The sequence below is a fragment of the Pongo pygmaeus genome, chromosome 11 (assembly GCF_028885625.2).
Source record: "Pongo pygmaeus isolate AG05252 chromosome 11, NHGRI_mPonPyg2-v2.0_pri, whole genome shotgun sequence".
NCBI lineage: Eukaryota > Metazoa > Chordata > Mammalia > Primates > Hominidae > Pongo > Pongo pygmaeus.
The window spans coordinates 36,545,263-36,561,728 of record NC_072384.2 but is presented as its reverse complement, the minus strand read 5'-3'; the positions used below and the strand labels follow the sequence as shown (position 1 = coordinate 36,561,728).

The window sequence follows — 16,466 nt, the reverse complement described above, 5'->3', positions numbered from 1 at the left end:
TTTATCTTTTTCAGAAGGAAAAAACTGAAATATTATTTTAAATGTTTTATTCAGGGTGATATATCAAATTAGCAATATTCTACAAAAGAAAGGATTATAAAAGAAATACAAAATATATTGGAAAACAAAAATCTTTGATGGTCACTTAAAAATACTAGGAATCTTTGATCATTAACAGAATTCTAGACTACTTAAATAATTAACAGGTAGGTATTTCTTTCCTTTTCTTTTTTTTTTTTTTCCCCAAGATGGAGTCTCACTCTGTCCCTCAGCCTGGAGTGCAGTGGCACGATCTCGGCTCACTGCAACTTCCACCTCCCGAGTTCAAGTGACTCTCATGCCTCAGCCTCTCAAGTAGCTGGGATTACAGGCGCACCACCACGCCTGGCTAATTTTTGTGTTTTTAGTAGAGTCGGGGTTTCACCATGTTAACCAGGATGATCTCGATCTCTCGACCTCGTGATCTGCCCTCCTTGGCCTCCCAAAGTGCTGGGATTACAGGCATGAGCCACCACGCCCAGCCAATTAACAGGTATTTCTATAGAACACGTAGACTGAAAAGTTGGAAGAAGCAACATATGACAGCCTGTTAATAACAAATATGCTACCCAGCATTAACAAGGAAAAAGATATTGATTTTATTACTTTACTGATAATTAATTCAGTGCCCAGACTCAGGAAGAAAGTAATATAGTTAATGGATTCACAATTATTTGGAAAACTAAAGTCTCAGCAAATAGCAAGTGAGTTTTTGTTTGCTTGCTTGCTTGCTTGCTTGTTTTTAGAGTAGAGATGGCTAACAACCACATTTATTATATTCTACAACAGTGTTACACCAAGAAGAAAAACAGGAAAGCACTTTATACTATACATTTGGTTTTTACTATTACAGAATTGAAAAAGGGATGATAATTCAGAGTGAAAAACCCAGGAAGTGTATACAAAATGAATAACATGCAAATACAGGGCCTGTCCAAATTTCAAACACAAAGAAAATGTTAAGAGGAGAAACTAGTAATCCCAATGCTTTGGGAGGCCGAGGCGGGAGTACTGCGTGAGCCCAGAAGTTAAACACTAGCCTGGACAACACAGCCAGACCCTGTGTCTACAAAAAATATAAAAAATATTAGCTGGGCATGGGGGTACATGCCTATAGTCCTAGCTACTTGGGTTGCTGAGGCCAGAGGATCACTGAAACCCAGGAGTTCAAGGCTGCAGTGAGCTATGATCACACCCCTGCACTCCAGAGCCTGGCCAATAAAGCAAGACCCTGTCTCTAAAAAAGAAAGAGAGAGAGAGAGTGAGAGAAAAAGAAGGAAGGAGGGAGGGAGGGCAGGCAGAACAGAAACGAATAACTTAGGGCAAAAAGGAAGAAAAATGGTTCATCTAAGAAGGGAGAGGAATCTGAGTGATATCAGACCTCATCAACTTACATAATTATAAATCTGAAAGCAATTTCACAGTGTTAATATTTTAGAAACAATGCATAGGCAAAACACAGAAGAATAAATTTTGTTTTGGGATAAAATGTTCCAAAACATCATTCTGGTCACAGAGAGTACAGGATGAGAACTAGAAAGAGGAGAGAGGATGGACACTGGATGTCCTCCTCCAACAAAGCAGGTGTTCAGAGAGTTGATCTAAACACAAATGAAACAAAAGACAAAGTCATTATGAACAAAATGTTTATGTCCCTCCCAAAATCTGTATGTCAAAACCTAACCCCCAAAGTAAAAACATCGGGTGGTGGAGCCTTTAGGAGATAATTAGATCATGAGGTTGGAGCTCTCATGAATGGCATTAGTGTCCCTTACAAAAAGAGACACCAAGTAGCTGGCTTCCTCTCTGTGTTCTCCACCATGTGAAGATACAAGAAGGTGGCCATCTGCAAACCAGCAAGAGGGCTTTTCCCGGAATTCAACCATGAGGTCAACCTGATCTCGGACTTTCAGCCTCCAAAACTGTCAGAAATAAACGTGTTTGTTGTTTCAGCCAACCAGTCTATGGTATTTTTGTTATAGCAGCCCAAACTGACTTTGAGAAAGGTTCTAAGAAACTTGATCAAAAGTACTATTGTAACCAACAGAATGCCAACATTCTGGGAGGAGTTGGGAGAGGAAGTAGTGGAAATGAGCTGAGGTTGGTTACTTTCATGGGAGCAAATCACAGAATGACAATTTTAAATTGATAAATGCAGAGCTACATGGCTCTTCTGTGAAAAATATATCTTTTAGAGTTAGGAGGTAAACACCAGAAAGGGAGAAGGGCCAGTGATATACACTTGAATTTGCTTGTATCCACATAAAGATACAGGAGAGGTAGATGAGGAATGAATAAAGTGGTTGTCGGTGACAGGGAAGGAGGAGGGAAGTGGGTGAATGAGAGCCGGGGTGGCATAAGGCTTCCAACTGTTCACCTTTTTATATTGGTGAACTATGTGTCTGTTTTCCCAATCAAAATTCAGAAAGAGAAAGAAAAAAAATTCAGCAACTGTTAAATAGTGGTTGTGCTATATAAATACATTTTCTGGCTTTGATAGTGTACTATGGTTATGTAAGATGTTACAGCTGGGGGAAGCTGAGTGAAGGGTACATAGATCTCTCTGTACAATTTTTGCAAGTTGCTGTGGATCTATAATTATTTCAAAAAAAAAGTGGTTGTGTTAAGGAAGTAGGATATGAAGTGGAGGAGGAGGTGGTTGAGAACCTACTGCTTTCCGCCATCAGTCCCTCTATTATTTTACTTATACAATAAAACATGTAATGCTTTGATAAAAAATAAAAATTAAAAGATATATACTCAGAAAAAATTGCTCATAAATTCATTCTTATTAGTGGCATTATTATTATTAACTATCTTTAATACATACATACACACAAATCATCTATAAAATAGATTGATTCAATGAGCGTAATAAGAGAAAGAAAGACGAGTGTCATTATCAAGATATAGTGTTATTTAAAGAAGCTACTCCGGTAAGGAAAATTTATATCACACTTTAGTCAAGATAAGAAAACACTAAAATCATTCCTAAGTCCCTTATTCATTTTTTAAGGTCTTCTAAAAATGAATTGAATTGCCATTTATTCTAACTCGTCTCCAACCTCTCCTGGTAGATAGCTGGGAATGAAAACACAACTTGAGTGATGCCGACTTCCTGTGCCCAGGAGTCACAAGGTTTCCCATATGGACCCACCCAACACTCGAACATTCACAAAACAGCCTGGAAATATTTGTGGCGCAACACTTCAAGCTTTCTATAGAGAGTTGCTAATATCTCAGGAACTTTATCCCCTTCAATTAGGAGTAGGCATTAATCTCTTTTAGGGAACTGATATTGTCAATTTTATTGACCCTTTACTGGCATCACTCACCATAAACACTCACTGGGTAATACTTGAACTCTCTGTGATATGGCCCTTTCTCTCTCTTTTTCTCTTAAGTCTGAAAGAGAGAAAGGGTATTATTCCCTCAAGGGCAAAGGTCAAGCTTAGGTTAGTTACAGTGCTATTATAGAAGAAATGAACTGTGGGCTTTCCTGGAAATGCAAGTTATTTTTGGTTTGATAAGGGCCAAATATTTTGTTGCAATGGAAACTGTCTTTTTGTCACTTCCCCTGCCAATGAGGTTTGCCCTCTCCTCAGGGATTCAACTTTCTCTTCCTGTTTATCTACATGTTGTCTATCCTTTCATGCATCGTCACATTTCCAATTTCCATAAATTTTCTCATAGTCTTCAAAAATACCATCTTTGGCTATTAGCAACCTAGGTTCTCCCCAACTTCTAAAAACGGTAAAGTTGGTTTTCTGTATCACTGTATTATCACTGACAGAGAAAAGACTTTTGATAACTTTTGGGGTGCTGATGCTGTGTGTGTGCACATACACGCACATGCTGTACATACACTAATCTTGAGTGCCTTGATGATAGAATTCCATTTTATATCATGCCTTAAAAATCCCATATTTAGCTCAGTGTAAACGTTTAGTAACAGTAAGTGAATGACTGAATAGGATTCTGTGCTATCGAAGCCTGAAGACAAATAAATACCTGGGGAATATTAGACTTATTTCTCCAGCTATTTCCGCAACAAAACTGAAGCCTTGAAACCCAGAGAAACAGATGGATTCACTTTTTAGTTAGTAAGCATATATGGCCCCTCGCCTTTTGTCAAAATTTAACTTCCTGCTTTCATGTAATACTCTGATTTTGGATTAGCAATGCTCTCCATAAAAGGGAACGAAATCTATTTCAATGATTATATTTTCCTGGACTTGCACTGGAATGTTCTATAACTCTTGTCTCTTGGCCTCATTGTAGGCTTCAGCTTTTTTTTTTTTTTTTTTTGAGACAGAGTTTCTCTCTTATTGCCCAGGCTGGAGTGTAATGGCATGCCATCTCAGCTCACTGCAAGCTCCGCCTCCCAGGTTCAAGTGACTCTCCTGCCTCAGCCTCCCGAGTAGCTGGGACTACAGGCAGGTGCCACCACTCCTGGCTAATTTTTGTATTTTTAGTAGAGATGGGGTTTCACCATGTTGGCCAGGCTGGTCTCAAGCTCCTGACCTCAGGTGATCCACCTGCCTCGGCTCCCAAAGTGCTGGGATTACAGGCATGAGCCACCGCACCCAGCTAGCTTTAGCTTCTTATAAGCACTGTGCTGAAATACATCACATTGAGCTACGAAGACCTGCCATTTTTTAGCTACACCTCCATAATTAGTCATCTGACCCAGGAACTGATGTGTTCATCTCACTCAGCTAGATGGGGAAACCTGCCAAGCTTTTAAACATTAAATGTTTAAATGGAGCTATTTATTGCTGTATCTCACAAAATGCCAGTTGTTTTCACATTAAAAGCAGAAAGTACCTTATCAGGAACTTTGAAAGGCTTTGAGTTATGTGTTTTCAATCTTTATTATCATTATTTTTTGTACACTGCCACTGGAGAAAGAAAAGCATTGAATGGTAAAACAAAACTGAACACAACTTCAGGAAGATCCCAACGAGCTCTCACTCTGATTCAGTTGTGCCCAGCTAGCTCTCATTTTCTGATATGATCAGTTCTATTATTCATACAATGGTAACAGTCTCACCTGTACAATTACATGGAAACCAACACACCAACCCAGGGACACAAGAACTTGCGAGAAACTCTATGCCTCTCAGTGCAGTGGGTTTAGAAATATAACATTATTTTGAACCACATGTTCCACGGAGACATGCTTCCTTCTCTGTTTTCTGAAGACCACTCTTTCTCTAGGATATTTTCTTCTTCCTTTCCATTTCTCTATCCCCATCCCAAAGATTTCATATATGACAGGGGATCTTTTCCCACTGCAATGACTTTCATGTGAAAAAGAGCAAAAATATATTTCTGGAGGCATAGCAAAGGATACTTTATATTGCTGATAATCTCCCTGGGTGCTTCACTGGACACTAGGTATTATTTTCTTAGCTCAATTAATCTCATTAACCTCAAGAATTTTAATTAATTTGCAGGCTGCTCATGTTTAACAGGATTATTTGGAGACATACAGTCAGAATTAAAACTAGGTTGTTAAGTCTCCAGCCTCATTAACAGTACAGAAAGTAATTAGCAATGCCTTTATATTTGTGTGTGTATGTTAGGGAAAACATCTGTGCAATTGATTTTTCTGTGTTGGTAAACCACAGCAAAACTGGAGATGATTTACTGTAATAATAATATTTTAGTCTCACCTATGTACATTTTAAAACAAATGCATATTACCTTATTATGAATTATGTTTTAAACTACAAACTTCTGTTCCTGTGATTTTTTTCTCAAATTGTCTTTAACATTTGAGTAAGCTGATGTGCTCAGAAACCTTCATGAAACTGTTATTCAAAGTAATAATGATGATACAAGAAGAAATAGATGCTGATTTGAACATATAACTCAACTTTTTCTGTCCGAATAGCCCTTTAAAATATGATGATAATTTATGGAATAGGTATCAGTCTCAATTCGAATGCCCCTTTGCTAAAAAATAAACAAGTTACATTCATGTCCAGTGTATTTTTCCTGTCATAGTGGTTCAAAGATGAAAAGCTTTGTGGAAAGGAGATCAGGCTTCAGGCATGCTAAAATTTTTCATCACTAAAAAGAATAATAGTTTGCTGCATTTTATGTAGGGTTACTCCTACATCTAATCAATACTTATTTTTATTTTTATATTCATTCTAATCTTTCGTGCATCTTAAGCAGTTGAAAATTCAGGTCATAAGAATAAACATTATCTAGGCTTCAATCCTTCTCAGATAAAAGGAGTTCTCATGTCTGCGTAACACCTTTATAAAACTTTCAGAATTTTACCATAACCTCATGACTTAGGTTATCACCTGAAGCAGGCGATACTAAATGTTATTGTCCATATTTGTCTATAACTTCCATTGATTCATTGGTCCAATCAATCCATGTGCTGCTATGGCTACCAGGTAAGTTGAAAAATACAACTGATACAAGTTGACATTTCCAAGAACACTGCTAACAATGTAGAGTTAGGTTCTAGAGCAAAAACAGTATTTATGAGCTAAAAAGAGCAGGTCATATGTATGACATGTTCACTACTTTTCATGATAGTCCCCTTTAACAAAATTTATCATGAGAGATTAAATATGTTTTTCTTGAAGCAAAAGATAAACATACACTTCCCTTGATCTTCATATCCAATCCTTGGCAAACCTATCACTCCTCTACACATAGGTTTAGCTCATTCATAAATTCCAGAAATGTTTATACTAACTACCTGCCAGATGCTGTGCTAGACTAGGGTTGGAAAAGAAAGAACACCCAATCCCAGCACTCTGGGAGCCACATTTAGGAGAAGAGAAAAGTGAAGTGTTCCAGGCTACGCTTCCCTTCAAGTCACAGTATGACTTGCAAATACACATCTTCATGTGTATTTGCAAAACCATCCGCTCATCAAATGCTCTAACACAAGCTCTGGGCAATGTCTGCCAGTCTGCACTCTATCTGCCATAACCAGTTAATTTCCCATAACGGAGCTTGGGTGACTTTCCTTACACGTGGCCAAAGTGGCTTCCATGACAGTGTGGATCAGGCCCAGAGCCCTTCACTATGGTTCCCCAGATGAAATTATTCAGTGTTTCCATTGCCCATGAGAGAAACACAAATTAAATTGGATTAGGCAGAACACCAAATGTATTTTCATATTTTGCCATGGAGGGCAGGGTGTAGTCAGTAGGGATGGGACCACGGTTCAATGCTGCCACAATTTGTTCCAACTGCATATCTGTTTCTTCCTGAGCATCAGAACAAATCTCTCCTTTTACTTTTTCTACCAGACCTGACCCTGTCTGTGGCAACTCTCAGCTCATATGCTTAGAGTATCATGAACAGAAAATAAATGAGTTTCATTCTTCCAGGTTGAAAATTCCTGGGGAGGCACTGTATGTTGCCTAGCTTATGACGCTAGACCAAAGCTGGCACCAGCTCATCCTAGTGTCCCACACCCTGTGTCTGGAGTGGGGTCTCCAAATATGGCCACTGGGAATCTTTCCAGATAGACCATTCACAAGTCTCTCTATAATGCATAGGGCCCTTCTGTTTTCGTCTTTACCAGCCTTCCCACCGGGACTGTAGGAAAACATACATCTCCTCATTTGGTCTAGTGATAAAACCCCCACAGCCAGTTCTTTAGTCAATTACTTTTTTTCCTCCCATCATTTGCAGTTGTTCTTGATCGTTTTGACATCTATATCCTAGTTTCCAAGCCCATATTTTCCTACTGTCTTTAAAAAGTTTTATATCTCCATGTACAGAGAGTATAACATGCATGAGATTGTAAGCTTCCGGAGGGCATGGATTCATTAGTCTAATTAGAATGGCTGTATGGATGTATCTATTTAATGCAGGAGAGATCTGTGGAGTCTAAAGAAGAGTAAGACACAACCCTATATTTCAAAGCACAGAACCTAGCTTTATGTTGACCTCGTCTTTATGTTATTTGAGAAGAGTAAAAAATACAGAGAACAGCTCTAGAAAATTTGATTATTCAAAAGCATTCAATGTTTGTGGACATTATTCATTTTTATCCATGAACTGATATATTAATACATGTTATAAATGCACCAGTGATATATATCATAACCGTGTTTATCTTTGTTTGAGGCACATGTTTTAATCTTTAACGGTCAAACAGCAACAACAAACCCTCTTACTCTATCAGAGACCCAGAAATATCTATTGCTTGATAAATGCTTTCAACTAAAAATACTTAACATGAAACAAGCAAGTGCATTTTCAGTAAGAAGCTAATAAATACCTTTTGGTCATCACTTGTCCCACATGACTCTTGACACAGAAGACCCTCCGAGTCTGAATGCCTACACCACATGTGGCTTCTCCATTCCAGCCAATGGTTGCATTAAGGGCAGTTACCAATGCGTCCTCAGAACAAGGGCCCCAAGGCGATGTCTCCCAGTGAAGCTGCATACAGGAATGGTCATTACACAAACGATGCTCTTGGAGAGCCTGACTAGGGGGACATGGCTTTCCACCTGCCAAAAATAAGAACAAAAGATAATACATAGTTGTTGCTGTCCTTGTTTTTGTTGTTTCTGCTGCTTTAATGGTCTAGAGAGACAGCTTTGCTGACACAGCCTTCCAAAGACCTGAGCACTGTTCTTCCCAATCTAAGAACAGGGATTTTTGTCCCGAGCAACACCTGAGGATAATATTGTACACTCTTTTCCACTAAATAACAAGCAGCAGTCCACATCAATTAGATTTTAAAATTAATTGACTCTGTTGCCCACCACTGCAGCATGCATCTCTGAGATAAACTCCAAAGAAACCTGCTTTTCAAAAAATATTTCTATGCTTCATATATTCATGTATTAGCCAGTTAGAATAGTCTATGACCTCGAAGTGATATTATCTTGAATGAGCACACACACACACACACCCCTTATGCAGCATGGTCTTCCTTTCCTAAGGGAGGCGTTATTTTTCTAAGAGAACTATATTGAGACACCCATCCTCCATCAAGCAGTGCATTTCACTGCAATTTGAGAAATCCAGAAATATCTGTTAAAGTTTGGAGAAGAAAGCCCCTCCTTAAACTCTGAAATAATACCTGACAATGTGCTATCGCCTGGCAGGAAGACCAAACATATATGCATCCAGACTCTTGGATGAGTCAGACAATCCAATTTCATTATTGTCCTTTTCTCACATTTTTATATCCATATAAAAAGTGGTATTTATCTAAAGCATCGATCTTTGCCTACTCTTCCACACTTTAATGGTTCATTCAGTGGGCCAAATGCCCAAGATTTGTGACCTTGGTTTTGTTATTCTTGATTTTTTTCCCATTCACTCCTTCCAGAAATATAAAAGAAAAGAGAAGGAACCATCTTCACTTTAAGAATACGAAAATCTTCATTTATCTTGACCCTGGCCCCATTTTGCAGGATCAAAGAACAGAAACTTACTTAAAAAGTAGTTCCTCACAGCCAGTGGCCATGCTATCCTGCTGTTCTAACTGAGCCATGGGCAGAAAAAGCCAAGGGAAGGCATGAAAGAAATGACGTGTGCTGGAGACAAAGACCATCACCATAAATTACAGGAACAGCTGCTCCTCTAATTTGTTCTGATGTCACCCGCTTATATTCTCATAGCACTTTTTAGCTTCATCAAAGCCATTTTCACAGCCTCCATGCTGTGCCCCCCTCCTGCAGAATGCTGGCATGACAGAACAGGATACCAGCATGCACAGATCAGGTAGTTTGCAGATGTTAGTGGCAGTTCCCAGTTGAGAAGCCATGTCTCCTGATTATTAATTTGAAGCTCTTTTTACTAAACATAGTCTAATTGTGTTCCCAACTGCACAAGCTATCTTCGGTTTGGATGTGTGTCAACCAAACTCTGCTTTCTTGTCTAAGAAGGGTATTGAAAAATAACATCCATCTGATTGCCATGGCCCATACACAGGTATGTGATAAAGCAATTCATGTAAATGGGTGAACCCAGTATAGCTAAACTAGAGAATCAAAACAAAAAGCATGGAGGGAAATGAAACTGTTAATCTGGATTCAGGGAATAGAGATATCATCTATGTGTAGTATCTTCCATATAAACTTCTCTATCACCAATAAGGAAAAACGATAATAATTGAGCTAACGAATCCAGAGTGAAAACCTTTTCTGTTACTCACCTTCCCCAGCCAGTGCCAGGATAGTCCTTGCCCTAGTCTGTTTCCCATCTGAGTTTTTATTTGAACAGGACTGGGAACAGGATGACCACTCCGTCCACTCGCTCAGCACACAGTCCATTCGGCAGGGAATTTCACAAGCCTTCCTCTCAGGAGGAGGGGGAACTGGGCAAAGACTCCCTGATACATCTTCTCCTATAATCAACAAGATCAAGACAGTTGGTGATTAATGCACAATCAAGGCTCACTGCTTTATCTATTACTTCAGTTTAAAGTACCAAAAAAAAAAATGATAGTTTCTTCAGCCATTCACAATATTTACATCAGAAAAAACTGCCAGGAGATAATTTGGCATTTAGAAAGGTAGATACTACAGCAAAACTCCCATTTGTAATCTTTCATAGAGACAAAGTTGGCTTCTTTCAGAAACAATTTAGCCATGGATGTGGTGGATGTGTTATGGACAACCATATATAACAAGTATATGCTTTTCTTCAAAACAGAAGTCAGAGCTGTCCATTCGCCTGAAAACCACAGTTTATGTTGAGCCTTCTAATCTACTAAATTAAAAGGAATTTTATAATTCTAGTTTTCTTTTGGGTACATTCACCTCCAAATGTGCAACCTTATGAAATATTATCACACGATGACTGTTTGGTTCTCCTTTTTCATAGTGGTAAATTATCTGAAACTAAAATGAAAATGGACCTGTGGCTAAAATTATATAACATGTTGACATAAAGTTGACAGCCAGTCTGAAGTTCTCCCTAATACATTTACTATTCCCCCTTGAATAATCTAATGCATTGCTAAACCAAAAAATAACTATACTCAAAAATATGGCACAAACACACCAGATGTCAAGGATCCTCAATTTTGCTATTGCCTCAGTGCCTTTCTGTAAATACTATTTACAATCCTTTGATACCATATCATAGAACATGATTTTTCAGAAACTATAAAATAATGGAGTTTTATAATTAACAGATGTTAGGACTAAAGGGATAATTTCTAAGTAATGGAAAAATATTTCAAATGACTACAATGGCGAATTAAAACTCTCAGGTTATTTATTTGCTATTAGTAGAATTCAAATATTCATCTTTTATAGATAATAACTCAACTCTTACTATTCCCTCATTCACAGTCTCCTCATAAAAAAAGAGGACACAAAGAATAGTGACATCATTTATTGTTTGAAATAACAACATAAAACGTGAAATGGCAACTATAGGAGAGAGGCGGTTTTGTTTGTATGACTTTATGGCTTTGAAATTCTCTTGTCATGATCTGGCTGCAACAAAAAAATAAACGCGAAGGGGACTAGTATTTATTGAACATCTCCTTGTGCCAGGCACTGTGTTTTGCATATATCATTCAGGCTTTGCATATGTTATTGAGTCCTCACAAGAAACTCTGAATGACAAGTGTGATCCATCTCATCTTATAGATGAGGGCTCAGAGCAGAGGCTGAGAGAGGAAAGTTTGCTCATGCTTACACGGGCCTGAGCTGGGGAGCAAATCTGAACTCTCTGACTCTGAAACTTCTGCTTCTCCCATTAACCATGCTGTGTCTAATTCCAAGGATATGGATATTCTTTTTCTGAGGAAGTCAATAAAACAAGCTGACAGTCAGCAAGACTGCCTGAAGGCGAAGATAGTGCACAGCTAATATCTTCATTCATATTTGTAAATGAGGCCAGGCTCATTGCCCTTAAGGTACAAATAAAGCTTTTCAAGCATATTATGAGAAGTAATAGAGGTTCTAGCAGATAATCAAGCTGGAAGACCAGTTCCAATAATTCTGTCTTCAGTCTCAATCTATTTCCAGGTTGAGTCCACACTGTGTGTAACACACACACACACACACACCCCCAATACAGCACTTTCACAAGTATAGAAGCAGGCAGGCCAAACAAAAGGCCCAACCTACATCTAATCAAAATTTAATTTCCACACTTGTGAATATTATTAACATAATCTGTGCACAAAATACTTTAAAGCTATGTCTTGCAATAAACATTTTGAGGAACAAGATATTTGTAGGGGTTTTATGAATAAAAGTAAAGGGAAAGGTGGTGAGTGTTGGGTTAAAAATAGTAACATTGGTTTCATTACTGAAAAATTTCTCAGCGTTGAAAATGCCAATATATATTGTAAGTTTCCTAGAAGGTAAATGAGATGTAGTGCTTTTCATCTGTATTTGATCAAGGGCCATACTTTTTGAAGAGCATCTCTCTCTTTCTTTCAGAAATGGTATTTTTATGAGTATGCTTTGAGAAAACTCTACATTAAAGAATTATGAAATTGTCAACTACTACTTGATGAGTAAATACTATGTCCAAGGCATATGATGGGATAAAAATAGATGGGCTCACTGTTACTTATGTTTCTAGAGCTCATGATTAATGATGAAGATGAGCTATTAACACATAAAAGTAAAACCAAGCCCAAAAGTAAATGTCAAGTTGCAACTGCGTGATTCAAACATAAAATATTTCAGTGATTCAGTGGATTGGCATGGTTCCCTCCAATAAGGGAAATAAAAGGGCTGAGAACTTGTGGCAAGGATGGAGGGTATTTCAGGCTTTGGAAGGATCAGCAAAGGTTAGGTAAGAAAATACGAGATATCTGGAAGATAGTTAATACTGAAGGTGCATGATGAAAAGAGAAAGCCTATCTTGGAGGAGTTATTTGACATCAAATTCCAAATGATCTAGACTGAAACATAAATTTTATTGTATCTCTGCCTTCCTTAAATTCCCAGTTACTCAGGTTTCCCATTACCCAAATTTACCATCCTCCCTGTCATTACATTCAGTGTTCTCAGTATTCACTTCAGGCACTCAAATACTTTTTAAAATCTCAGATTTTTTATAAGCTGATATACCTATTTCCTCAGTGGACTTTAATGTCAATACTCCCACCAACGCCAACCTTTTGGTAGTTTGGCTATACAGGCTAATTCAGAAAAGGGAACAAATAGATCAGAACTTTAGGGAAGCAAAACTAATAGTCATAAGCATCCTGTAATTCCTGCGGGAGTTATTTTAAAAGAAATCTGGAAAAAAAAAAAAAGCTGCACAATGAGGTCTCAGCTGCAATGTGTCTAGCCAGACTCAATTAAGTGTATTAAGGTGAATTGCAGCTACCAACATTTATTCACTTAAGGACATCACTTAACATTTTTGAACGTCAATTATTTTATTTGTAGGAATAAAATAATGACGTTTACCTTTTAGGGCTATTCTAAGGATTAGGATTCATTTATTCAACATACATATCAAGGTGTCTAACACATGGTGAGCTCTCAATATAGGGGAACCTTAAAAAATGTCTTTGCAAAGACATATACCACAAAAAAAAATGGTCTTCATCTGAAATCTAGATATTTATGTCACAGCCATGAAAAGCACTTGCTTTACTATTCATATTTGTGTACAAATGACAATCAACAGTTTCATAGATTGGTTCACATAAAATATTTAAAAACTTATAATTATACAGATCCTTTTATTGACATGGTTGGCTAATCTAAACCATCTAAGGCCAAAAATAAAGCACTTGAGCCTAAATAACCTCATCTGCCCATATACATTGGTATAATTATCTTCCCATTGTGCAGACAGAACCCATTTCAGAAGAGGAACATTTATGCTTTCCTGTTTTTATTTTCTTGGATGGATCAATGAGACCATGGAAATCTCAGGCAAGCATGGAAAATAAACCCCTACATAGTTCAGAAGCTTAGACATTAAAAGTGATTTTCACAAGCTCAGATAATCTAATGTCATAATAAAATGGAATATGTTTAAGAGGGAAATTGAATTCATCTTTCAAAAAGACTCTATAAAATTATTCCCAGCACTCACCAGGCTCCCTGAGATCAATAACAGCAAACTCCCTGTTCTCTCCTCGTGGAATAGACTTATTTAAACCAGTTATGATTCTGGGAAAATGGAAAATGGTGCTGCTTTGACCGTGTCACTTGGGATTTTGAAAAATTATTTAATATGATGAAATTCACATAACATAAAATTAACTGTTTTAAAGTAAACATTTCAGTGGCATTTAGCACATTCACAATGGTTACAAAATATTTTAATCACTCCAAAGTAAAGCCCCATACGAATTGAGCAGTTTCTGTTACCTCTTCCCCGCAGCCTCTGGAAACTGCCAATTTATATTCTTTCTGTCACTATGAATTTATTTATTCTGAATATTTTATATATATTTGTGATCTTTTGCATCTGGCTTCTTTAAGCACAGTATTTTGGAGGCACATTCACCTTACAGCATGTTTCAGAACTTCATTCCATTTTATGAATGAACAATATTCCATTGTATGTATAGACTGAAATGTGTTTATTCATCTGTTGATAGACATTTGGGCTGTTCCCATATTTTGGTTATTATGAATACTACTGCTATGAATATGCATGTGCATATACTTGTTTGAATACCTGTTTCTACTTATTTGGGATATATATCTAGGAGTGGAATTCTGGAGTCACATTTATCACTCAATTTTGCTCGCTGGTGATTCTGGGGGCTGTGGCATAGATAGCCAGATGAAATGGCTCTGGCTACAGTTCACACTACTCTTCTAAAACCTGCCCATGCCCAGCAGAATCAAAAGCACTTGGACACAACAAAGATTCTTAACATATAAATATACTCAAGATCATTTAAGAATGTTTCTTTTTTTCAGTTCAAATGTATATACCAATTAAAAATAAAATATAAATAGCAGGTATATTTTAAAAAAATAAACAAACAGCATAGTCTATAATTCTTATTTTCTGACCCTAGAGTACAGGTGTCCAAAGAGAGAATGAAAAAATAAAGATATGAACAAAGTATAAAGAAAAAGAAAATAAAAAAACCTAGACAACCATGAATCCACAGTGTAATTTGAAAAGTAGACCAACATTTTGTTATGATACAAACTTCAAACTACCTTACTCGTCCAAAAATAATGCATACTGGGTACTTTATTGATATTTCCTCTTGTATGCTATTACACTATGGAAAATAATGAAACAGTTATCGAAAATACTCTACATGTCATAAAATTTTATGTCCTATTTAAATCTAAGAAAAGAACGCCAATAAACCTTGATTAAATCCTTGCCCACAGCTAAGTAAGATATCAACAGAGTACGTAGTAAATTTAGTGGAACTCATATGCTTTTAATTCCATTTTTAAAATCTAAATATTATGTCCTCAAAAACAAGTAGCCCCTGGCCACTTCTGGATGGAGACCCTAACCAGCTAAGGAAATGTTTATATTCAGAACCAATAAAATATGGAACAAAAGCTAAGGGCAAAACAGAAGCTATGTACAACATCCTAATATTGCCAACAACACAATTAATGTCTCTGCTTGCTAATTTCAGAATTGGAAGCATATTTGTCTATTTAGCTTACACATATAGGAAGATACATAAAGAAACTCAATGTCAAATATTATAATAACAAAAACAACATCAACAACTGCAATAAAATAATAATAGCATCTGATATTTGGGAAAGCTTAGAGTGGACTAAACTCTAGCTAACCACATCACATGCAGTATTTCACTGAATATTCATATTAATATCATTAGTTTGGCACTATTGTTACACCTGAGGCATGAAGAAGTTAAAAAACTTCCTCAAAGTTTTTTCCTTACACAGCCAGTGTCTGAGTTGGGTTTGGAAAGCAGATCTGCAATATGTAATAAGCTCAGTTCTTATCCATTACGGGTTGTGTTGCTTTCTGGTTCATATCTCACACATATCTTTCTCTTTACATTACTTTTAGATAATACCAAACCATAAATAAGGGACTGTACACAATTCATTGTCAGCTCATCAGTAAATCTAGCATTGGGGAAGCAAGCCCAGAAGAGTGGGCACCTTGTTTATTTTGAAACTGCATCATGGCATGGGGTGGAATTGAACAATGCTTTCCAACATAGAAAAGATGAGTAGATGAAAGACAGTTCAGAATGAAGAGATGAGAGGAAGTGACAGAATACAAGGCCACATAAGTAAAGACTCAAGTAGGGAGATTCAGCAAAAACTGTGCAATGTATGATGAGCTAAATTACACAAACACAGGCAAAAAATATAATAATGATGTAAAGATGCTCACAAAGTGGAAAACATTGAAGTTCTAAGAACTGATAGAAGTAAAGAAAGAGAACATAGAGCAAAGGCTAAAATGAACATGGGAGGAAAACCCAAAAGAGATATTAAAAAGAAAATACTTTAGATAAGAAATAA

The 16,466-nt window shown here is 37.1% G+C and overlaps 1 protein-coding gene across 5 annotated transcripts in view; it reads right to left on the bottom strand.

Moving 5' to 3' along the window:
* The window catches only part of THSD7B (thrombospondin type 1 domain containing 7B), a 906,384-nt gene that overhangs the window by 428,207 nt on the left and 461,711 nt on the right, over positions 1-16,466 (bottom strand). For all 5 annotated transcript variants that reach the window (XM_054478924.1, XM_063647426.1, XM_063647428.1 and 2 more), the window contains 2 exons: positions 10,199-10,390; positions 8,306-8,540 (listed from right to left, as the gene is read on the bottom strand). In XM_054478924.1, the coding sequence (XP_054334899.1) occupies positions 8,306-8,540; positions 10,199-10,390 (427 nt within the window). The remainder of the gene's footprint in view (positions 1-8,305; positions 8,541-10,198; positions 10,391-16,466) is intronic.